The sequence below is a fragment of the Stegostoma tigrinum genome, chromosome 30, assembly GCF_030684315.1.
Source record: "Stegostoma tigrinum isolate sSteTig4 chromosome 30, sSteTig4.hap1, whole genome shotgun sequence".
Classification (NCBI taxonomy): Eukaryota; Metazoa; Chordata; class Chondrichthyes; order Orectolobiformes; family Stegostomatidae; genus Stegostoma; species Stegostoma tigrinum.
In genome coordinates, this window is record NC_081383.1 from 32,542,090 (window position 1) to 32,567,876 (window position 25,787).

The 25,787-nt window shown below is 40.4% G+C and overlaps 1 protein-coding gene across 5 annotated transcripts in view; it reads left to right on the top strand.

The window, feature by feature from the left end:
• The first annotated feature begins 246 nt into the window (after positions 1-246).
• Positions 247-25,787, top strand: part of LOC125465699 (signal-transducing adaptor protein 1-like) — a 95,600-nt gene continuing 70,059 nt past the window's right edge. For 4 of the 5 annotated variants that reach the window (XM_059638475.1, XM_059638472.1, XM_059638473.1 and 1 more), the window contains exons 1-6: positions 247-432; positions 18,446-18,517; positions 21,184-21,306; positions 22,363-22,419; positions 23,169-23,335; positions 24,067-24,198. In XM_059638475.1, the coding sequence (XP_059494458.1) occupies positions 343-432; positions 18,446-18,517; positions 21,184-21,306; positions 22,363-22,419; positions 23,169-23,335; positions 24,067-24,198 (641 nt within the window). In that variant the 5' untranslated portion in view covers positions 247-342. The remainder of the gene's footprint in view (positions 433-18,445; positions 18,518-21,183; positions 21,307-22,362; positions 22,420-23,168; positions 23,336-24,066; positions 24,199-25,787) is intronic. The other variant, XM_059638476.1, reaches the window with a different exon arrangement.

Here is a 25,787-nt window from a genome sequence, read left to right on the forward strand (position 1 = left end):
CATTTTCATTTTACTTCAAAAGCTACAAACATTCAAAACATGTATACGTGGACGCAGCATAAGTATTCTCTGAGATAAATTCAGCATATCATGTTTCCTCATTAGGGTTACAAAATCTTTTTGATGGGCATTAATGGGAACCAATCCTTGGGACCTCTGCAGCCTGTCAAATCTCCCTGGTGCAATCAATTGCGAGGAGAGGGCGGGAATAGACCTGTCCAACATTGCTCAGGTATAAGTCACTGAAACATTCCACAACTTAGACACTTCCAGCAACTGGGCATAACTCACTCAGTCTGCTGTCTCTGAGCCAGTTAGTTCTCCTGCACCAGTCCCGCTGCAATGTCATCCCCAAGACCAACACGGCACAGAACTTTTGTCAACCCTGGATACTTCGAGGGTTATTTAGAGAAACTAGAATCTAAAAACAAGGTAACTGTATTTCCGAACGAACCGTTTTAATAATTCATTAATGTCGTAAATTATGTCTTTATTTGGAAATGTTGACAAATGCTTTAAGAGAGTATTGCAATATTCATTCACTTGATTGCTTTTGGGAACAGCGAGTCACAAGTATGTGGCAGCTAGTTCTTTTCTGCCACATGGAATGTCCGGGATTATATGTTGAGGGATGGCACATTTCGCTCACGCAGGCGACAGCTAGTTTAAATTATTCTGCTTGAGTTATTTACAGTTGAGCTGCGAAAGGGATTTGCGTCTGGCAATTCCACTGGAGGGGAATCCATGCATGAACAGACCCGCAGTTAATCCAGTTGGAGATCGAAGTTCATGTTGCGAACTGGACTTTGCTTCATTGACAGTCCAGAACGATCAATAAGTCTCACCGGGGAAAGTCCCAACAAATACCCCCTCGTCACTGCGGGGAAATCCAATAAACCTTCAGGTACTTCACTGAATCCAGGACTGCTGCCTGCTCTATACTCCACGTTCCATATCAGGGTCATTTTTAACGAGAAGTTCTGAGATCTGTCCCAAAAACGAGTGTTTGATCCTGTGTAGTTTAAAGTAACATGCAAGACTAATCTTTCTTAAACCTAGAATCTGTTGACCTCGAAAGATTGCCTTTCAAATGTCTCCTTTCAAAATTAAAAAGTTGCACTAGATGCTTCTCATAATTTAGGTCCGTAAATATTAATTTTCATTTTTTTTTGGTGCTGTTTCCAATTTTTGAACACCTCGCCCCGATTTGACAAATAGAACTGATGCGGTCTTTAAGATTTAGTGTGACAAAATCAATGCATCAAACAAACAGAAAATGCTGGAGAATCTCAGCAGGTCTGTTCAGCAGAAGAGTCATACAGAACTCAAAACGTTAACTCTTCCTCTCTCCACATCCAGACCTACGGAATTTCACCAGCATTCTTAGCATTTGTGTTAGATTTCCAGCATTTGCAGTATTTTGTTTTTATTCAAGATCATTTCCTCCTCTGGCTGATGTTTTGTTTCCTGGGTGATGTTGATCAACATCCAACAAACTTTACTCCTTGCTGATTATATATTGTTTGGATGCATTGAAGCAATCAATCTATTAAGATTTCTGCATCATCATTAGCCATACTAACATCATTCACCATGTGAGAAGACAATTGGTAAATAAAATTAATGGTGTACCAGGGATATCTGTGAGGGAAAAACAAGTTGACCTTCTCTGTGGTGTAAATCTTCAGAATGAACAATTTCGCTTAGATGTTAAGGTGTTAATGTCAGAGTGATGTACAAGTATTGAATGTGTACCCTGAGGCTCAATCCTACTAGGAATATGATCATTGCTATTTTATAGAATGGACTTGGGTATATAAACTTGATGCAAGGTGATCACATTTGCCAAAACTAGATATGGTGATTGGATTATGAGAGACAGTTAAATTCTACAGTTAGTTGTATGGAGCTTTGTAACTGAACAGAATGACAGCAGATGGAATTGAAGCCACATAAATGTAGAAACTGACAGGAAAGAAAAATTGCAACAGGATTTCATTTGTCTCATTTTTTTACACAGTCTGTACTTCTAATTGTATTTATTTCCACCTTTTACATGCAGGCATGTTTCTGATATATCAACATAATTCATCGTTGCCACAAAATTCCCAGTCACGTTAACTTGTTGCTAATTCTACTAGTAATCACAAGCACATATGTTCTTATAAACCCTTCCTGTCACAAATTCCCTCATTCTCAGTTTTTGTTTTTTACGTTATGTCTCTGGTCATTTATGTCAAACTGACTCTACACCTCTGTCTCACCTGAAACCCTATTTGCCTTTTTCACTTCACCCTTGCCTGGTTTAATTTGCCTTTCTGTGCCTGGCTTACAGTTTCTTGCAAGGCTGTTCGATTCTACTTAGTTCAAGAAATAACATGTTTCCTGTGGCAGGTTTTTTTGTGATCCTGGAAGACCTTCTGATTATTTTTTATCGTGCAATTGCTGTTCAAACACTTGCTGCTGATCTACCAGCTTAATGTTGGATTTAAAAAAAGCGAAGGTGACAGGAAACTATTAGTTTATGTTAGCAAACATTACCCAGGCATTGACCAACATTGCCAAGTGTAATTATGTTTCAGAAGTCAATAAGATCCCAAAAGAAAATGAAATAGACCATTTTCATATTCTGGATTATTAATAATTTCTTTAAAGACAGCATTTCTGACTCCTTTTATCCTTTTGCTGATGAATGGGAGAAAAGTGAGAGGCACTAAATGACTAAGTAAAATTTATGGGGATAGGGCAAATCTGGGCAATCTTCCACTTATTATAGAATCCCTACAGTTTGGGAGCAGACCTATGGCCCATTCAATCTACACTGACCATCTGAAGAGCATCCCACTCAAATCAACACCTTACCCTATACGTGTAACACTGCATTTCCCACGGCCAATCCTCCTAACCTGCACATCATGGATTGTGGGAGGAAACTGGGGCACCTGGAGGAAACTCAGAGAATGTGCAAACTCCACACCTACAGGCTAGAATTGAACCCAGGGTACCCGGTGCTGTGAGACAGCAGTTCTAGCCACTGTGCCACCATGCCATCCCTTGGGTAGATAACAATGATATACCTGTGCTGGAGTAGCTTGTTCATGACTAGCTAGCTCTGGCGCCCAAGTCATCACATGCACAGGGCATCACTCTAGGAATTCTTCAGGACCATCCTCAGGCTAACCATATTCAGCTGCTTCATCGTTCTATCATAAAGTCATGAGTGTACCTGTTTGCTGATGATTCCATAGTGATCAGTTCCATTCACTATTTCTCTGTTAATAAAGCATTCTGCATCAAGCTACGACCTGGGTAACATCCAAGCAAGGGCTGACAATTGGCAGATAAAAGCAGCATATTGTAACTCCAACACAATAACATCTCTGATAAGAAAAAGCTTGTCCTTCCATCCTCCCCTTGACATGTAAGGCTATAACCCCCCTCTTCATTGCCATCCCCCTGATTACCACTAAGCAGAAAGAAAAGAAAAGATATGTCACAATTTTGACCCAGTGATGGAGAAATCATAAGCTGTTCCAATGTCAGAATGGATTTGAAGGGGACCTAGAAAGTAAAGCTGTTCCCAAGAACATGCTGCTTTCGTCCTTTGTAATGGCAGAGAAAGTAAATACGGTGCTGCCGTAGTGATTCCTGTAGAAAGTGATGCTCTGTAGCAGTGGTGTGGTGATAGTTTAGGGGTGGGTACAGAATGTAAAAGCAGTGCTACTGGTAAGGTAGACATTTGAGCCTATGCATTGAATGTCTTGAGGTTTTTTATTGCAGTACTGATCCAGTTGAGTATTAAGTAATCTATCACCTCCTCACACACAGTGGCAAGGCTTTAAGATAGCTCCATGTTGATCTAGCTCGTCTTTGTAAATTTTTGGTTATTCGTGATCTCAGAATATTGTTGATGGCGCTAGTGAAGTAAAGGATTGGGTATTGTAGCCTCTTCTTGTTAGAGATATTCATCATCTGGCATGTAAGAGTTGCAGTTGTTGCCTGGCACTTGTCAGCACTCCACTACCATGTCAGTGCCTCTTCTTGTATGCATTAAGGCTATTAGCAAACCAAATTCTATCTTTGTAAAACTAATTGCTCAATAGTGTTCAAGAGGTTGTGATCCAGGCTCACTTACTCAACCTGTAGATCCAGAAATGGGCTACAGTTACATTTACTTGGATGTTGCCTGGACTGGAGAATTTTGGTTCTGAAGATAGATTGGACAGATGGGGATTGTTTTCCTTGGAGCAGAGGAGGCTGAGGGGGGCGTGATTGAGATATGTAAAATTATGAGGGGAATAGATAGGATAGACAGGAAGGAACGTTTCCTCTTGGTGGAGGGATCAGTGACCAGAGGGCATAGATTTAAAGCAAGAGCAGGAGGTTTAGCAGGAATTTGTGGAAAGACATTCTCACCTAGCGAGTGGTGGGAATCTAGAACTCATCACCTGTGAGTGCAATAGAGGTAGAAACCCTCATAACATTTTAAGAAGTATTTAGATGTGCACTTGTGATGCCAAGGTATAGGAACATTTGCGCCATGCAAATGGGTGCTGGAAAATGGGTTTAGAATAGTTTGGTGCCTACTATTGGCCAGCCAGACTTGATAGGTTGAAAAGTCTTTTTCTGTAGCATAGAACTCATTGACTCTATGGTAGAATGAGCTAACTTTAGGTCTGTAGATCAAACTTCATGTCTGTGCCTACAGCACAGCGACCCATGGATTCATTGACTACTCTTCATGAATTGGCAACAGAAGTGCTTTGATCTGCCTTTTGGATTTATTGTTTGGCTTGATTCTTATGAATTTCTGGGAATTGACATGAGCTTTGAGTGTACCATTGAAGATGGAATGTAAGTATCAAACAAGGTGCTTGTGCCCTGAGAATTATAAGGAAGCGTTTAAGTCAAATTGCGTTGTCTTTTCAAACTGTAAACCTGTTTGAATAACATAAAAAAGAATATTGAGCTGAAGGTGCACTGTTTTAGTAATTAAAATTTGAACATCTAACTCTATTCCTAGCATGTCAATAACATTTTGATTTCAAGGTACCAGTTATTTGTTTGTGTGACAAAGGGGATTGGCAGGACAAGGTTAAAATGCCTGAGTTCAATCCTCATTCAGTCAAAAAATTACCCTGTTAAGTTTGGAAGCATTCCTTAGTCTATTTCCTAATTTAACCTTTCTTTTCCTTATTTGGTGTATCTATTGATGGGACGTTCAGGGAGAGTTTTACCCAAAACATTAATCTTAACAATCAAGAAGAGAGCAATGGTTTGACCCCAACACAGTGCAATTGGACATTGTTGAAAATTTTGTTTGACTTTTATTAGCCTGTGGAAATTTTCGTCAATTTTTATGTAACATCTGTGTCTTCCCTGCTGTTCTCTTTCCCCAAAATGCTCCAATTTTCTTTTAGTCTTGTGGCAAAATGGCAAATGTTTTATTTAAAAATTTAAATATGTTATTTGTTTATTTTGATTAAAAGCTGGCCTTCAGCATCGTAGTTTCAGATTCTGGATCACTGCTCAAGTTCAGTCTAAGGCCTAGTAGCTGGGGGGGCATGGTTTGAAGACTGCAGTCAGCTGTCAGTCACGCTGACAGTTCATGCTTTTAAAATTTTTCCCTTCAGTTAGACCCGGAGGGTCACAAAATATCGACAGGGATGAACATTCAGCATTTTCTGGCTCATAATTCTCGGAAAGCTTAGTAATCCATCATATCACCCAACAGTTGCAGAAGTGATTCTCGGCATTTTAATGCCAATATTCTACCTGTGAGTTCATTTTGAGCATTTTGCACACTTTGGAAGGAACGTCCAAATACTGATCATAAATTTGTTGTTTTTCTAATGATTCTTTGCCTTATATCATTGAAGAAAAGAAGAATTTGTATTTCGAGAGCACATTTCATAATGTCAGGAGGTCCTAAAGCATTTTGCTGCCAGTGAAGTGGTTTTAAAGTCACACCTATAATGCAGGAAACTCAGTATCCAGTTTTTGTACAGCAACATTACATAAGCAATAACACAATAAGTGATTAGATGAGATAGCAGGAACTGCAGATACTGGGGAATCTGAGATAACAAGGTGTAGAGCTGGATGAACACAGCAGGCCAAGGAGCATCAGAGGAGCAGGAACGCTGACGTTTCAGGCCTGGACCCTTCTTCAGAAAAAAGAAGGGTCTAGGCCTGAAACATCAGCCTTCCTGATCCTCTGATGATGCTTGGCCTGCTGTGTTCATCCTGCTCTACACCTTGTTATCTCAAATGACTAGATGATCTGTTTTCATTTTGGTTGAGGGAGAATTGTTGGCCACAAACCATGTAAAGAATGTTGACGAACCAATATACAGGAAGCTTTAATTTGCTTCCAGTCTTGCTGTATTACTTGAGAATGTTGATGCTGACAGCTGATGACAAAGCTGGTTGCAGAAATGTAAAATCTATCCCAAGTATCTTTTTTAAGAGAAAGAATAAACGCTTACGGCAAACAGTTTATTAGGGCACACAACGAGTAAAAAGTACAATGCTGCAGATGCTGGAAATCTGAAATATGAAAAAGCACAAAGTTTTGGAGATACTCAGCAAGCTAGATTGAATCCACGAAGAAAAGTAAAGGAAAAAAAAACTATTTGAGATCATGTAACTTTTGTCCAAATGGCAGAGATTCAAAAGATTTAGAAACACAGACCTTTCTCCTTTCTCCACAGATGCTGTCTGATTTGCGGGGTGTTTCCAGCATTCTCCATCATCGAGTCACATTGTAAAATGTGATATCTATTTTTGCCCTGCAGTGTGTTCTTTTTGTCATTGTGCGATCAAATAGCCATAACAGCTTCATGTGGGTTGTTGTGACAATTAGAATGACAGACTGTACACAAGGCTTTGCTTCAATAGAAACAGAACATGCTGGAAATACTTAGCAGGTCTGACAGGAATAACCTTTCAGATCAGGCATCTTTCATCTGAACTGATTTGTTTGACTGGAATCCCTTTGTGTCACCCACTTTATAGAAAACTGCAGCCACTGTGACAATCTGTGAAACTTTAGGGGAAAATGTATTGAGGTGATTGTACCATTTGGAAATGTATCTTTTGAAAAGGACTACATGTCACAAAACTTCCGCTTTTATTTTAATTTAAAAATGTAAGCCAGGACTATTTTCTTTGCTGATTGAGAGATGATGGTGCTAGGAAATGGAATGAAATGGAATCCATTATCAAAGCTTGTGTCACTGCCAAGCATTTGCTGGCTGTCTTGTTTTGGTAAGATACAAAGTAAAGTTTCTTCCATCATGTTTTATTAAGCACCTCTTGGTTGGGTACAATATGAGGTAAATGCAGTGTAAAGCCTCCTGTAGTGTTCTCAAACAAAGAGAGTGTCCCCTACTGAGCCACTGGGACATTTTATCCAGTTTCCAACCAGCCATCACTATGGCTTTAGAATGAGATGGTTAGTTCTGACTAAACCAAAGGCAGCATTTTTCCTTGGTTGTATATTTAATTGGGTATTTACTGATCCGTCAAACATACTTATTGCAAATCAGTGGACAGGAGGAGCTCCCACACCTTGTCTGGATTGCATTTTCACTCAGAGATAGAAGACATTTCCTGATCAACATCTGAAACAAAACTTAATGGGCCAAAGATTTTGTAATATAGGTGTGGCAACATCTTCTGCAAACAATGACGAAGTATGAAGAACCTACAGCAAAGAAACAGGTCATTCAGCCTATCTGACGTCTTTATTTGCGTTCCATCCATTCCATTGCTAATCTGAACCTATTTACATATTCTTCTCTCCCTTTCTCCCTCATACATCGATCTAGCTTCCTCAACTGCTGGTAACATCAGCCATTCCTTGTTGCAAAGTCCATATTCTCACCACTTTCTGCATATTTTCTTATTACATTAATGAGTGACCATCATATATTGATAGTCTGTAGTTCTGGACTTGTCCAGAAATGTAGGCACCATCTTTGCTTCTACATTGTCCCTCTAAAACCCCTTTTAGACAGCCCCTCAGCCTTCTTATTCTTTAACTAGTAGATTCCCAGCCTATTTAGTATTACTTCATATTTATAACTGCTCAGTTCTCAGTATCGTTCTTGTCAATCTTTCTAGACCTTACTGGTGCCTCGGCTTTCATGTAGTTGGTAGCTAGTTTAACAGTTTTATTTTGATTTTTCATGTAAACGAGCAAGATTTTATTTCCATTATTACATTACATGAAGAGAGATAGAGAAAATGTGTGGTAACGTTTGGATCAAACCTGATTTTAGTTTGGGAGTGAATTAGATGGGTGGGAATGGAGTAAATGTGAGATCTCTAGAATGGGATAAATGTGAAGCCTGGATAATATTGACTTCCAAACCTCAATTGCCTGCTTTGTATCAGTCAGCTGCTTCTAAACCATGAGGAGACAGCCAGTGCTGGATCATACTGGCTGAGTTAAAGTAATCATTTTTTGTTCTAATAAGCACAGGTAGAAGCTAGCCAGGCCCTTGCCTGTCCTGATGAGATATTTTCTTTGTATATGCTACCATGCAACATTGCAAAGGTCACCTAATATAGCCTTGACAAAAGCATATTAGCCACAGCTGCTGTCACTAAGATCAATATCATCCTTCCTTAACAAATCTGTGCTGGCTTTCCTTAATTGTGCCCTGTTCACCAAAGTTTAATGGGATTTCTTTTTAATCATTGGTCAACAATAGATTGTTAGGTGAAATTATTTCATGGGATTTTTAATTATTTGGTGCCAATTCATTTCCATTATCATAACCATAGTACAGACTGATGTCAGACAAGAAGTGGCAAACCCTGCATACAGTTTCATGATTTTCCTAAGACCTTAGCACCTTGCTCAGAAGGATAAGCAACCCTTGCCTTCTGATTCCTTTCTCCTAAACCCATATGATCCTATGGTTTAAAGGAGCTAATTTAACTAAATATCCTTGAATTAGCAAAGAATGAGTTTATTAATTACTGGAAGTGAGAAACATTAGTAACACAGCATACATACACACAAATTAGACATAAGGTCAGTCCAGCAAAATAGAAGTAAAAGCGAAATATATACAGGTCTGTCTCTGAATTGTTAATGAAGAGTTGATAATTGTAGATTGCATTTGTTTCTGTGGAATTTATCAGCAGCATTAGTGTTGGCAGTTGAACAGTCAGTTTGATAGTGAGTTTGGTTTGCAGTTTGGTTGCGATTCTGTTGTTCTGGTTCTTTTTGACTATAGTTGAATTCCAGCGTTCGGGGTGAGAGTGTGTACTTTTGTTGTCTTTTTTCCCTTTTAACTAGTTTTCAGCACACAGAATGGAGTGAGATTTCACCTGCAACGCAGGGGTAACTATGAGATTGTTCCTCAACTATGACCTTCAATGTACGTTAACATTTCAATCCAGGCTGGTACACATGAGAGCCTTCAGCCCTACTAAGATACTCCAGTCAGATAAAATGCGTTTTCTAACCCCTATCTTGGTGTATTCTTCAAATGAAAAAAAAAGCACTAAATGTGTCTCCAGCTTGTGACATGATCCAGAGGGAAATGGCCAGCGTTTGAGCAGAGGATTGTCAGCTCCTCGTTGTCTTTGTAGTTGCAGGTGATAACAGTCCAGACATGTTGAAGCTTTTGTTTTGACACTTGAAGTGTATTATTCCATCAATCACTCTCTCCAGACAGTCACTTAATTTACATTTCCAGTCATTTTTGTAATTGCAAGTTACAAATACCCATAGTATTTTAAGGTTTGCATCCACAGCCATGACACTGGCTATAAACTTTCAGTCCACCTTTCATAGGATCATGGCTGATCTGACATTCCTCACGTCCGCTTTCCTGCCCTTTCCCTGATACACTTGACTCTCCAACTGACCAGTATCTATTTATCTCAGCCTTAAAAGTACAAGAGGATATTACTCCATAGGTCCCCATGGAAGCAATTCCAAAGACTAACAACCCTCCGAGAGAAGAAATTCCTTCTTGTCTCAACCTTGTCTCAATCTTAAATAGGCGCCCCTTTATTCTGAGACTTTCTGTCTGACGTTAAACTCTCCCATGAGGGAAACAGCCTTTTAGCGTATACCTTGTCAAACGCTTTAAGAATCCTGTAAATTCCAATGAGATCACCCCTCATTCTTCTAACTCCAGAGAGAACAGTCCCAACCTGTTTAATCTGTGCCCAGAAAACAATCCCTCAATCCCTCTTAATTAACCTTCTCTGAACTATCTCCAATGAAAGGATTATGTTTCCTTAAATAAGGGGATCAAAACTGTTCACAGTCCTTCAGATATGGTGTCACCAGCACCTGGTGTAGTTGCAGTAAGACTTCCACACTCTTATACTCCAATTCTCTTGAAATAAAGGCCAACATTCCAGTAGCCTTCCTGATTACCTGTTGTGCCTAGTGTTCTCACTCGCAGAGTTTTGTGTACACCACCAATTCTTTTCGAGTTGCAGTTCTCTGCAGTTTTTCTCCACTTAAATAATATTTTGTTCTTCTGTTCTCCCTTCCAAAATGACATTATACTCTATTTGGAAACAATTTTTCAATTATTTAACCCATCACTATCTCTTTGTAAACAGTTTGTGTTGCTCTCAAAACCTGCCTTTCCACCTTCTTTTGTGTTACCTGCAAATTTGTCTATAGTACATTCATTTCCTTCTTCCAAGACCTGATCAGGTTTACCCTAGAACTTTGTGGGAAGCCAGGAAGTGATTGCTGGGCCCCTTGCTGAGATATGCGTACCATTGATAGCCACAGGAGCGGGAAGACTGGATGTTGGCTGATGTGGTGCCACTGTTTAAGAATGGTGATAAGGTCAAGCCAGGTACTATAGACTAGTGACCCTGACATCAGTGGTGGGCAACTTGTTGGAGGGGATCCTGAGGGACAAGATTAACATGTATTTGGAAAGGCAAGAATTGATTATGTATAGACAACATGGATTTGTGTGTGGGATGTCATGTGTCACTAACATAATTAAGTTTTTTTGAAGAAGTAATGAAGAGGATTGATGAAGGCAGAGTGGTAGATATGATCTATGTGGACTTTAGCGTTTGACAAGGTTCTGAATGGTAGACTGGTTAGCAAAGTTAGAACACATGAAATATGGGGAGAACTAGCCATTTGGACACAGACCTGGCTCAAAGGTAGGAGACAGAATGTGATGGTGGAGAGTTGCTTTTCAGACTGCAGACTCCTGATCAGAGGCGTGCCACAGGGACTGGGGCTAGGCACTGCTTTTTGTCATTCATGTAAATGCTTTGGATGTGAACATAGGAAGTGTGGTTAGTAAGTTTTCAGATATCACCGAAATTGGAGGTGTAGTGGACAGCCAAGAAAGCTATATCAGAGTACAATGGGACCTTAATCAGATGGATCAATGGACCGAGGAGTGGCAGATGAAGTTTAATTTAGATAAATGTGAGGTGCTGAATTTTGGAAGGGCAAATCAGGGCAGGACTTATACACTTAATGGTAAGGTGCTGGGGAGTATCGGTGAACAAGGAGACTATGGAATGCAGATTTTTAGTTCCTTGAAAGTGGAGTCGCAGGTAGGCAGGATAGTGAAGAAGGAATTTTGTATGCTTGCCTTTATTAGTCAGTGCATTGAGTATAGGAGTTGGGAGGCCATGTTGCAGCTGTACAGGTACACTGTTTGGGTCACTATTGGAATACTGCTTTCAATTCTGGCCTCCTGGCTATAGGAAGGATGTTGTGAAACTTAAGAGGGTTCAGAGAAGATTTACAAGGATGTTCCTGGGGCTGGATGGTTTGAGTTTTAGTGAGAGGCTGAATAGATTGGGGTTATTTTCCCTGCAGCATTGGAGGCTGAGGGGCAATCTTTTAGAGGTTTATAAAATCATGAGGGGCATAGCTAGGGTGAATAGCCAAGGTCTTCTTCCCAGGGAGGTGGAGTCCAAAACTAGAGGGCATCTGTTTACGCTGAGAGGAGAAAGATAAAAAAAGGACCTAAGGGGAAACATTTTCACGCAGAGGGTGGTGCGTGTGTGGAATGAGCTGCCAGGGGAAGTGGTGGAGGCTGTTCCAATTACAGTGTTTAAAAGGCATCTGGATGGGTATATGAGTTGGAGGGGTTTAGAGGGATATGGGCCCAATGCTGGCAAATGGGACTAAATTAATTTCAAATATCTGGTCAGCATGGATGAGTTGGACCGGAGGGCCCATTTCCATGCAGTGCCACTCCGTGTCTCTATGACATTAAGTCATCAACATGTATTATAAACAGTTGTGATCCCAGCACAGATCACTGTGGAAGGCCACTGGTCAGGGGTTGCTGTTGTGAAGTTGGGTAGAGTACTTGTGGATTGGAAGGCAGGATGTCAGAATTTGGTGTTTGTAAAATGTTGGTGTCTGTAACATGCTATGAGGAAAGCAGTGCATGGTCCCTTTTGCTTAGAGATTCAAAAAAGATGTCTGTGGGTTTGCAGGTGCACAGAACACCTGAATTGAAACATGTGTATCAAAAGGTTGTACTGTTTGCAGGCAAAGCAACATTTTTACCCAGACTACAGGTTTTTGAATTTAGCCAATTAATTTAAACCAGCTGCTTAGATACCAAAAACCAATTAAATTTAAATTTGATGGTTTTGACAACAAATGACCAATCCTATTGCAAGAAATTGATATGTTATAAAGGGTATAAAAGATGAGGACATTTGGAAAATCTTGGGAAAGCCAACTGCCATCTGTCAAGAGAACAGTTCTCAGCTCTGAAAGACAGAATCACTGGCTGTCACGGAATTCTCTTGGCCTTAGAATAAGCTCCTTCTAACTTAAAGGTACCAACTGCTCAAACTAACCATTGTTCCTGGGAAAATGATTCAATGGAGAAGGCATTTCTGACAGAACGATTCACCAATAAAACATTCCCGAAAGAAGAATTCATTGGAGGAAACACAGAACATCCCGAAAGATGTCACCTGACTGTAATTTTGAGACACTAAATTCTAATTTTTAAAATTTTACTGTATATAAGTGGGATTTGTACTTATTCGAACAGCATACCATTTATAATCTTGTTTTATTCATGAATAGTTAGTGGTTAAAAGGGGTTTATTTAGTTTGTTAATAGCTTAGCTGATTTGTTTACTGTTAGAGTTAGTTAAATAAATTGTTACTTTAAAGTGAGTGTCAGGGGTTTATTTTGTTTAATGACACCTTTGTAACAGATTGGGGTCTATTTTAACAGGTTATAGGGCAAGGCACACCTCTCTGAGTGTTTTGGTTTCACTTGTCAGAGTGGGAGGGGGTGTTTCAACCTCCACGTTATAATAGTTGCCAACCTGAAAAAGACCTCTCCAACTTGTGTCACTGTTTCCTGCCCATGAATCAATTCTGTATCTAATGCCAATATAGTACCTCCAACACTGTGGGCTCTTGTCTTATGTCTTAACCTTTTTTGAGGTGCCCTCTTGAATGCTGTCTGGAAGTCCAAATACAACACATCTAATGGTTCTCTTCTACCCATTCCGGTTGTGACTTCCTCGAAAAAATCTCTAATAAATTAGTCAGACCTATTTTCCCTTTCATGACTCTGCTTGAATAGATTTTCCAAATGTTCTGCCATTGCTTCCTTAATTATTGATTCCATTACTTTTTCAGCAACAGATGCTAGACTAAACAGACTATAGTTCCCTGCTTTTTGCCTCCCTCCCTTTCTGACTAAGGGTGCCACATGAGCAGCTTTAGAATACTGTGGTACTTCTCCAGAATCTTCTGATGTTCATGGACATCTTTCAGGCTTGAGGAGAGTTTGTACTTCTGCAAGGCTCAGTGATGGAACCCTTGCTCTTCTTGATATATATTAATGAACTGGACTTTGTACAGGGCGTAATTTTAAAATTTACAAATATTACCAGATGAATCATTCTGAATTGTGAGGAGATAGATTAGAATTTCAGAAGAACATGGACCAGTTAGTTCAGTGAGTGAACGAGTGGCAAATGAAGTCCAATGCAAAGAAACAGGGGATTCATTTCAATAGAAAAAACATGGCGAGACCATACAAGTTAAAGAATATAAATCTGAAAATGGTGTGAGAGCAGGAAGGCCTGGGTGTATATGTCATTGAAGGTGGCACAACAGGTTAAGAACAGTTAATAAGGTATATAGTTTCCTAGGCTTTATTAATAGGGGCATAGAATACAAGAGCAAGGACATTGTGATCAAAGATAATGGGAACTGCAGATGCTGGAGAATCCAAGATAACAAAGTGTGGGGCTGGATGAACACAGCAGGCCAAGCAGCATCTTAGGAGCACAAAAGCTGATGTTTCGGGCCGAGACCCTTCATCAGAAAAGGGGGCTGGGGAGAGGATTCTGAAATAAATAGGGAGAGAGGGGGAGGTGGACTGAAGATGGATAGAGGAGAAGATAGGTGGTGGGTGGGGAGGTAGTCCCACCTTAAGCCGCACCTCCATTTCCTACCTACTAACCTCATCCTGCCCCCTTGACCTGTCTGTTCTCCCCGGACTGACCTATCTCCTCCCTACCTCCCCACCCATACTCTCCTCTCCGCCTATCTTCTCCTCTATCCATCTTCAGTCTGCCTCCCCCTCTCTCCCTATTTATTTCAGAATCCTCTCCCCATCCCCCTTTTCTGATGAAAGGTTTAGGCCCGAAACGTCAGCTTTTGTGCTCCTAAGATGCTGCTTGGCCTGCTGTGTTCATCCAGCCCCACGCTTTGTTAGCAAGGACATTGTGTTGAGCTTGTACAAGACACAAGTTCGGCCTCAGCTGGAGCAGTATGTTTAGTTCTAGGCATTACACTATGCAAATGTGAAGGCATTGAGAGAGTAGAAAAGATATTTATGAGAGTGGTTCCAGGGATAAGGAATTTTAGTTCCAAAGCTACATTGGAGAAATCAGGAAAACTTTTCTTGGAGAAGAAAAAACTGGGAGGAGAGTTCATAGGGATTGATCTAGACAGACTTTGAGTGGTGACACTCTTTCTATTTGTGACAAAATTGAGAACGAGAGGACACAATTTAAAGTAATTGGTAAAGGAAGCAAATGGACATGAAGAAAATCTTTTTTCATGCATCACGCGGTTTAGGTCTGGATTCCCTTCTTGAGTGTTGGGCATGCAAATTCAATCAAAGCAATTAAGACGGAATTAGACTGTTAACTGAAAAGGATTAATGTATAGGGCTTTGTGCGGAAAGCAGGAGAATGGCATTGTGGATTGCTAATTATGAGAGCTGTTATACACATGATTTGCTGAATTGTCTTCTTCCGTGTTTCTGTATATTCCTGTATTTCTGTTAACTTATGACCAAAAAAGTCAAGAGAAAGTTTATTGTTACAAAATGTAAAGGAGAGTATAATTAAGTAAGAAAGAAAATGCTCCAGTTCTATCCCATCTCATTTTAAACATAACTCACAAACTGTACTTCGATAGACATTACCACGTACACTTTTCAGTGCATATTTTATATTGCTTTAAGTGACACTAGTCGATGTTCTTGATCCCACATTTTGGAATACTGTCCTTTAATTGTTCTGTCTTGCTACTTTCAAAAGCTTCTTAAGAAAAGCAAATTCATACCCTTGCCTGTTACCCAAACTGTGAACTGCCCTGGGATGATTGAACTTAAGGGGCTTGCTTATACAGTCATCCATTTTCAATATCTCATCCAGCTCTGATCGCAGAAGATCCTAGCAGCTGTGTAAACCAATGACCCTGAAATTCTAACTACCAAGACAATAAGATGTAAAATTTTTCCTGAAGAGGATGATAGTAGTGTCAGGGCTGGTTTTCTGAGCCTTGTTTCCATGGTGCTAATAATTCATTTCAATTCTCATCAGCGAAGGGATCCAGTTACAGGAGAGGGAGGGGCAAGATGTGACTTAAAAATCGTAGTTGGTGTCAAAATTCCTTGGCAGTCAGCTGAGGAACTCTGTCCAATGCCACCAATAAATCTCCATAGAATAGAAGAGAATCCCTACAGCATGAAAGCTGGCCATTCAGCCCATTGCGTCCACTCAACGCCTCCAAATAGCATCCCACCTAGACCCATCATATCCCCCTAACCCTACATTTCCCCTGGCTAATCCACCTAACCCTGGACACTACAGGGCAATTTAGCATGGCCAATCCACATAGCCCTCACATCTTTGGACTGTGGAAGGAAACTGGAGCACCCAAAGAAAACTCACACAGACACACACACCCGGTGCTTCAAATATAGGTAAATATAATCCCGCATAAGTAGGATTGCCTTGGGTTTGTTTGTTTGTTTGTTGAATAGTCAAACTCCAAAAAATATACCTTGTTAATAGAAATATCTTTATATATACATAATGCTTTAGTGATTATGTATATTTAAGATATTTCTATGAACAGAGTATATTTTTGAACTAAAAAAAAGCCCCACCTTCTCAACTGTGACCCTCACCTCAGGGTAAACCATCACCAGTTGACTCTCTCTAATAAGAGAGCAATCCCACAGTCCTCTAGGAGTGTGGGAACTTTACTTTGGGGCTCAGTTGGCTGTACAGTTAGTTTGCAACGCAGTGATGCCAACAGAGTTGGGTCAATTCCCACACCAGCTGAAGGTTACCGTGTAGGACTGTCCTTCTTGATATCTCCCCTCACTTGAGATGTAGTGATCCTCAGGGTAACCCATCACCAGTCATGCCTGTGTAATGAGAGAGCAGCACCATGGTCCTCTGAGGCTACGGCCACTTACTGTTACTGGCCTCTGGTCAAAGCATATCTTCCGTTTAGCAGAAGCAGAGGTACAAATCGGATATTGGCGGAGATATACATTAAATTATCATTCTTCTTGAGCTGCCAAGTGCAGCTGATGATATACAGGAAATTAAGTTTGACATTGACTGCAAACCAGAGTTTATTTTTTTATTCTCCACTTTGTGTACTCTCTGTGCATTTAGATCTAAATCTCTCTTCTCCCCACTCCCCGACCTCTACTGTCTTTCAGCAGTCACTGCTGCATAGAAACTATGCTAAAGCATATAGCTTATGCCAGTATACTTTGATGCTAGTTGACTACTATTTAATAACACAATTACATACATTTTGTATAATTTACCTGAACATAAACTATTTTTAACTATACAAATTTAGTTAATTCATTTATGAGAAAAAAATGCTTTACCAATAAACCGAAGTATGGTTGGTTACTCTTCCAGGTTCTAGAAATCATTCATCTGTTGTTTATTAGGATCATTTCATGGCTGATACATATCAACTGTTCAACATACTCCAGGGCACAAATGGTGCTTACATTGAATCAGTTTTAGCTATTAATGTTGACCACATCTGTAATTCTAACGCCATGGGATATAATAAACCATGATAAGTTTTTCTCTCTTCCCCACAACCTGAACATTAGTGAGAAGGAAATTTCCTCCTTTCCCCAATCCATCTCCCTTTTTGAGTTGCCGATATATCATGGCTCCTCACAAAAAATAGAGGGGATGACGACAATATGAAGCAGCCTATGATTGCCTGACCATATCCAACTGAATATTTCTTATAGGTTTTTGAGAAGCAGATTCAGATTTATAGACTTCTCAGAGCTTATTGGTGATGCTGAAATAGCTAACTGGATGAGAAAATTGAGCCTTGTCCTGTTTCTTGAGCTATAGAATAGCAAGTGCATGTTGCTACGGTGATAACAATGTATAGCACTGAACCATACAGACTCACGGAGGTCCAAAGGTGGATCACTAGGCTGAGTTGGCTGATTGCAATTGGAGTAGAGGTTTGAATGCCAGAAGTATCTTTAGATGCTTTTGGACTAAGGCAAGAAACATGAAGACAGTTGTATTCAGATATCAGAAAAGGGCTGGGTTGGGCTTGGCTGGCCTGTTCTGGCCTCTGCTCACTATATTCCCATTTGACACACATCTTCATTTAACAGAAATAGAACTGGCAAATTTGTGGTTGAATAGCCCAATGAGGCTCACTGCCAGGACTTGCATTGAGAAATGACTGCTCTAGTTGTTGCACTGGAGAAATGGGAGCTGTGCACCAGCATCCAGGACTTGCATTGAGAAATGACTGCTCTAGTCGTTGCACTGGAGAATTGGGAACTGTGAACCAGCATCCAGGAAGAGTCAGCACCTTCAGTAAATGAAGATTGAAAATTGGATTGATGATTTGTGTTCGACAGACAGCCTTGATTGATGTAACAGTTTTCCAGTGAAGACAGGAAGGAGGTGGTGGATAACTATTTTGTACGGTTCCCAGCATTGGATTCAAATCAAAGTGAGAGTTCCATTCAGCTTCGATGGCGATGCCAAAGAATTGAACTACTGTGTTTCACACAGTGGTGGTAGTAGGGAATCGAGCTGTGAGATGTTGAGCAGAGACATGAAAGAGAGAAAATACATTAAAGAAATACGTTTCTTTGTTTAACGTACAATTATTTTTTGACAGAAATACAAGAAGTACTGGGCTGTGCTAAGAGGGAACTACCTATATTTCCAAGTGACATGCCGGGATCCAATGGTAGGTTCCTGTGTGATTCTGATTACTGATACCTGTATCTTTTCAAAAATACAATGTGAATAAACAAATTGTTTAATTCTTTTAAGATTGTTGGGGTCAGGAGAAGTTGAAAATGCTAGGAAGTCTTCCTTGCATTTGCCAAAATGAGGAGTATAAAAAATTGTCACCACTAGCCATCATACATTTAAGTTATCTTTTTATTTGGATCTTAAGGAGCAAAGCTTCCAAGATAAGCATGCAGTGAAACACATGCAAGACTTTCAAGGGGAAGCAATGGCCTAGTGGTATTATTGCTAGATTCACTAATTCAGAAACTCAGTAAATGACCTGGGGACATAGGTTCAAATCCCACTATAGCTGATGGTGAAATTTGAATTCAATAAAAATCTGGAATTTTATCACTCTGATAATGACCATGAATCCTCTGTCAATTGTTGGAAAAACCCATCTGGTTCACTAATGTCCTTTAGGGAAACAAACTGCCATCCTTACCTGGTCTGGCCTACATGTATCTCCAGACCAACAGCAATGTGGTTGACACTTAGCTGCCCTCTGGGTGATTAGGGATGGGCAATAAATGCTGCCCTACCCAGAGCTGTCCATATCCCAGAAGGAAATAAAAAAAAACACTTTTCAGCTCAACCAACCAAAAAACCTACAGTGCCGTCTATTAAAATATACAATTGTCACAGAATCTATTTTTATAATTCTGCACTGCCTTGTTAGACTGCTGATACATTAGTAACCTCAGAAGAAAAATACACAGATGCACCTAGGTCAAGATTGAGGAAAAGTCTTTAAATCTGATTGGGATATTTCTTTTAATCATTCTACCCAATGATAAAATTGGCAAAGTGCCCAGGTATGTGAGGAACGTACAGGTTGATTTATAAATAGATATTACCTTGGCTTCAGACAAGGCTTACACCTGCTAGGCCAGCATTATGAAAACAAATCTTTGCTTCTTTCAATGGAGCTATTGTTCTGATTGGTAACTTTTTGAGCAATCTTGTCATTGGCCTATTTAACAGCTGCAATTTTAAATTTAAAAATGTACACACCATTTATATTACAAGCTTGTCTGTAGGGTTTGTGCTGCAATAAATGCATTGTGAAATGGAAACAGTTATTCCTACTTGGTAATAATGGTCCCAATTATATTTAGCCTGTTTTGGTGGTACACTGTTGGGTAATACAGCCTGTTTGTTGGGGATTGCAAATGTGATACCTCTTTCAAAGAATCTTTGCAGCTTGAGTTGTGGAAAATCTCCTCTTTATCCTGTGCAACTCCATTTTAACCTGAAAAGGAATGGTGGCTTTGGGTCTCGTAAGGTAGACTTAAGTCAGGAGCATCTAGTTTCCTGATGTCACATGACTTCCAAACTATCCCCTTCCTGAAGCAGAGGTTGGGTGAGCCAGGAAACTATTTCAAGGTGTTTTGAACTTTATCCACCCTACCTAGAGTCCCCCTTTCCCCCTGTTGCTATTTAGGCCTTTGACCTCTTAATCCAGTGTTAGTAGACTACCTTATGGACCCTGGTTCCTAGTTGATCCTCCCCCTTCTGCTGTCACCCTGCCCAAGCACTGGTGTGGCTCACTGATGTGGACTTCACTGACCAGCTCATTGGAAACTGATTTTAAATTTGTTCGTGGGTCAAGGACATTGCTGGCCAGGCCACCATATATTGCTTGTCCCAGAAGGCAATTATGAATCAACCACATTGATGTGGGTCAGGAATCACATGTGGTCCAAACCAAGTAAGCCAGAGAGTTCCTTCCCTAAAGCATATTAGTGAATCAGTAGGTTTTCCCCGACAAGCAGCAACAGTTTCGTGGTCATCATTAGACCCTAAATTCCAAATTTTTGTTGAGTTCAAGTTTCACCACCTCTTGTGGTGTTTGATTTTTAACCCAGGTCCCCAGAACATTACCTGGGTCTCTGGTTTAGCAGTCCAGCAATAATACCACGAGGCCATCGCCTCCCTGGTTTTTAGTGGCACATCCTGCAGTAGGGCTACAAAGTGAGTGAAAAAGTTCTGAATGGTGGGTCCCCTTCACTTTCTGATTTTACTGCTTCCTGTGGCTCAGGTCTGTAAAAAGTCTATCCAGCAAAAAAATCAATGTTCTGGAAATCTATTAATTGAAGTCTGTAGCCTGCTTCTTTACACTCCTTGAGTTCCTGTAAGCATTGCAGCTCAACCGTAAGACTCTGTGTTCCAATTTGGCCCAATATAGCTCAGTTCCTCTTAATAGACCCAGCAGCTTGTATAAGTGCCTGCTCCCTTAGAGACATTGCGGTCACAGTCTCTGTGGCTGGTTTGTGTGCAGGTGGGAAGTTTAATTTGTAGTTGGATGTAAAGCTAGACCTTCCTGGGAGCTGAAGCTTCCATTAAAGGTGGAGGAAGTCAGTACAGGTTGGTGATTGGGAAGCCATGTCAATGGTGAGTCTGAACCTGTCTCCATTCAACGGGACATAACGAGCAATGTTTCTCATTTGCATGGCTTCACCAAGTCGATTGTTGAACCTGAGAAAATTGCATCTTATAAGCTCCTATGGATGCAAGAACACCACTAAATTTATACTGTATCTTTGTTACTCATAGTCAATGCACCATAACATTTGAGTACTGTATAATCTCTGAGAAACATATTTAATTTTTTTTCAGTATATTGACAGAATCTGTCTTGATGACTTTGTAGCTGTAGTAAATGAGGACAGCCATGATGACATGGACCTGCAAGCAGCCAATTTAATACTGAAGCTGAAGCAAGGAGATATTAAATTAAAGGTAGCACTTTGTTCTTGATCTTGAATTCTGCCATTCTCTCCCTGGGTAGTTTATATCTCCAGCAAACATTTCTTATTTCAATTAATATTCCTGTGACTTGCCTCACCCAGAAAGGTGTCAGTGTGTCACCTGTGGCAGATCTGTCAACACAGGAGAAATCCCCAAGGTATGAATTGTTCACCAGGAGCATCCTCTCAGACTGAAATTGTAAATATGGTTTACAGCAGCACGCTGCCTGTCAGATAAGCAACAGGGAAGAGCCAAACAACATTAATGTAATATTTTCTAGTCTTCTTACTTCCTTTTTTGTTCTTGTCCTTTTGGAAGAGATCCAAAACTCAGGCCCTATTTGTTTGTTCCGGGTAGATGTTGAGGAGGAGCATTGAGTTTCTCTGCTTCACCAGCTATAATTGACCCTGACAAATAAAAAGCAGATCAACTGTTCATTTAAAGATAATAAAATGTGAGGCTGGATGAACACAGCAGGCCAAGCAGCATCTCAGGAGCACAAAAGCTCACGTTTCGGGCCTAGACCCTTCATCACAGGCCTGCTGTGTTCATCCAGCCTCACATTTTATTATCTTGGAATTCTCCAGCATCTGCAGTTCCCATTATCTCTCAACTGTTCATTTGGCTTTTTGCTCATTTTGTGAGATCTTGCTTTGTGTAAAATAGTTGCTGTGTTCACTTTGATACCCTTAGTGATACCCTTACTATTAAAATGGATTGCTTCATTTTGATGTTTCTGAGCAAGGCGATATTTTGAACAATGTAATTTGGCGATATATAAATGCGAGTCATTCAATTCCTTCTGCTTATATATTTTGTTCTTCCATCAGCATTGTGTGCATGTAGAGTAGTTAAAGTACCACACTGTGCAAATGGAAGCAATCTCAGACTCTTCTGATGAAAATTTTCTATTAAAGCTACAAATCCTGCAGTTGTCATTTGAGGATCTTAACTGGTGTCCATGACCTTTTTATTAGGATGGTGAAATACAAAACAAACCTCGACTCCCATGGCTTTTTATAATTGTCTTTTCTCATTCTTCTGTAGGCAGATAGTTTGGAGAGCCGAGAGCAGTGGAAAGGTTTTATTCACACGGTTGCAAAGGTAATCCAGCTCTTATTCTCGTTTGTAGCCTGGATGACTGGTGGAATAAACATTGTCTGAACATTCAGAACCTATGCAATGCAGAAACTTGAGACCAAACAGAAGATGAATAGGGAGGATTGTGTAGCTCATTGAATGGACCCGAAAGGACCTTTTGATGGTCTGTTGCCTACAACCATTCAGATTTTGTGCTCCTAAGATGCTGCTTGGCCTGCTGTGTTCATCCAGCTCCACACTTTGTTGTCTCAACTTTTTGACTGGTCTGTTTTGGCACGCTTTGTTGGCAGTGAATGCAGAGTTGATAGGTAGAATTCATTCTAAGTAAGTTTAAATTGACTGGTTTGGCCAGAACAAAAGAGAGCTCTCCCTCTCCCTCCTTCTGTGTAGATTTTGTCCTCAAGATAGGCATGTCAGCTTTCAAAAGAGTACTGTATTTTCGAAAGTGTGCAATTTACTGTCCTCAAGTTAACCTCAGCAATTTATAAGCAGTCATAATTATAGAGGTTCCTAAAGAATTCCTGAGTGGTGACCTTAAAGGGTCAGTCCAATTAGAAAGTAAGTAATGTAAATACTTTTCCAGTTTTTGGAATACCTGTGAACAATGCCAAAGGAAAGTGGTGCTCCAAGTTCTTCTTATTGAACGACTAAATAGATGCTAGGTTTTAAACAAGTAACCGCAATGTTTCTTTATCATATACTGAGATGGTTGTTTTGATTCAAATGCTACTTTGCACATTTTCTTTCTGTAGTTGGAGATCCCCAGCTTGGACCTCCTCCCTGGACAGTTTCATAGACTTAAGGAGGTACTTGAGGAAGAGATAAAACAACGCAGGAAGTCAACACCTCCACCTCTCCCAGCACGACCAGCAACTCCAGACCCTGGAGACAGTTATGATGATGTAGAAAGTCAGCCCAGGTATCTTGCTGGGATGCGGGAAGAAGGTTTGGGGATGGGGAGGTGGGGTAGAAGTGTTGGAGGAGTGGTGTATGTCTTCAGTTATTGAAGAGGAGCAAAGAGAAGAGAGGAAAAGGAAAGCTTATGCATGTTCATCCCCTCATTTTTATTTTCTTCACTCCTTCTGCTGAAGGCGATGTCTTCACACAGCCTTATTGTCCAGTGCATCTGCAAACTGGTCAGTTTTCATTGACAAACTCTTCTGTTGTAAGGGGAGCATCATATTCTAGCTGAATGCCATTCTCATGGTATTCAGTACTGGACTGAAGAAAATCAGAAGCACTGGTTGAATTTGATCATCTCTAGCCAACCAGGGAGCCCAACTGCTACCCTGATTTGATCACCTAATTAGTACAATCCAGAGATTAGACTTGGGACATTCTACATTTGCGTGGCTTCAGAGATAGAGGGGTTATTTCAGAATCACTGGGGGAACCTGGAAACACTAATTGCTGAAAACTACACCCTGCATTATGATCTCATGAACATTTGAATGAAACCTTCCGGATTAATATTTTAATGACAGGGTTTACCTATTCAGTTTGAAAGGACCAACACCTCCATGATAAAATCAGACTAAAGAATTTGATGTGAAAGCATCATTGCATAACTCAGGCTTTGTGCATGTACAACTTTCCATTTAGTTAAATCTTGTTAAGTTTTAACTATTTTTTTATCTTGATCTCTTCCAGATGCTACTATAAGATCTCACGGGTTGAGGCTGAGATCATGTTAGAGAGAAACATGGAGAATGGAAACTTCTTAATGAGACCAGGCAGTGACAATAAGAGTATTGCAATTACAACACGGCAAATGCTGAAAAAGTAAGAAAGAAAGAACTTGAATTTATAATAATCAGGGCCTTGCTGCAACCTTATATCATACCAAAACACTTTGCAATCAATAGATAAGAAGCATTGAATTAATTTTGAAGTACAGTGCATGTTATATTGTTGGATACAGCAGCCTTTTTGACTACAACAAGATCCTGAAAACTGCAGGAGAATGACAAATGAAGAACTAATTATGGAGAGAAGATGGCCTAGTGGTATCATTGCTAAACTATTGAGGCAGAGACCCATTTAATGTCTGGGAATTCAGGTTTGAATCTGGACGTGGAAGATTGAGGATTAAATAACTCCACTGAGCCCAGTATCCTGTCACCAAATCACCTTTTATTTACATAAACACGGTACACAGGCTCTGACCAGCCAGCTCAGAGCAAGTCCCGAGAAAGAAGAGACTCTCTGAATCTCCCATTCATATCTGTCAGTTAGGGCACCCTAGTAGGCCCAGGTTAACAATCCCAATCAAGGATCCCATAGTTGATAAGGTGCATCTGGCCTTGGGTCCAATCACTACATTGGCATTTGAATTCAATTTTTTAAAAGTGCAGAATTAAGACTCTAATCACAAAACTGTTGCCGATTGTCAGAAAAACAATCATCTTTACCAGGTCTAGCTTACACTGACTCCAGACCCACAGCCATTTGGTTGATTATTATCTGCCCTCTGGGCAATAAATGCTGACCGAGCCAGTGACACCATCATCCCATGAATGAGTGTGAAGAAAAAGCTGAAAATACTCAGCAGGTGGAACAGGATCTGTGGAGACAGAAACGGAAGTAATGTTTCAGGTCAGTGACCTCCAGTGACAATGCTGCAGGTTTTAGGGGCTGCAAGTCAGAGGTGGGAGGAAATAAAAAGGAACGTCTGTTATAGGGTGGGAAACAGAAGATATTAAATGACAAGGGGCAGGCTGGTGCAAGATAAAAGCAGATAGCAATGGGACAAGTAAAGAAGTGAAATATGGGCCTTCGGAGGTTTAACTGGGAACAACAGAATACTCATCAGTACCTGCTGTTCCAACTAAATAGGGGGGCAGCGCTTAAAATCTGAAATTGCTGAGTTTAAAATGTTTAAGGTGCCGAATCAAAAGTTGAGGTGGTCGTCCTCCAGTCGTGCTTCATTGATGTGTTTGGAGGCCAAGGACACACAGGCCAGAGCAGACATTAGAAATAAAAGCTTTGAATCATGCATAAATAGAAATTCTCGCAGAGTGGTCACCTAATGTGTATTTGCCCTGTCTGATGGGCCGGTTAGCTGGATGGATGGTATGTGATTTACAGTGACGCCAATGATTCAGGTTCAATTCCCACCCTGGCTAAGGTTACCATGAAGGTCCTCCCTTATCAACCTCACCCCTTGCCTAAAGTATGGTGACCCTCACGTGACTCATCACTCGTTGTCTCTCTGTCTCTCTCTATCTCTGTTTTTCTCTAATAAGAGGGCAAAATGTCCTGTCAGTTAATTTTCCATGCAATATTATTGTGACTGGAAGGAAGAGAAAAGGATGAACACTATCAAGGGCCCTGTCAATTTCTCTGAAGGCACATCCTCAGTTGAGGAAGAT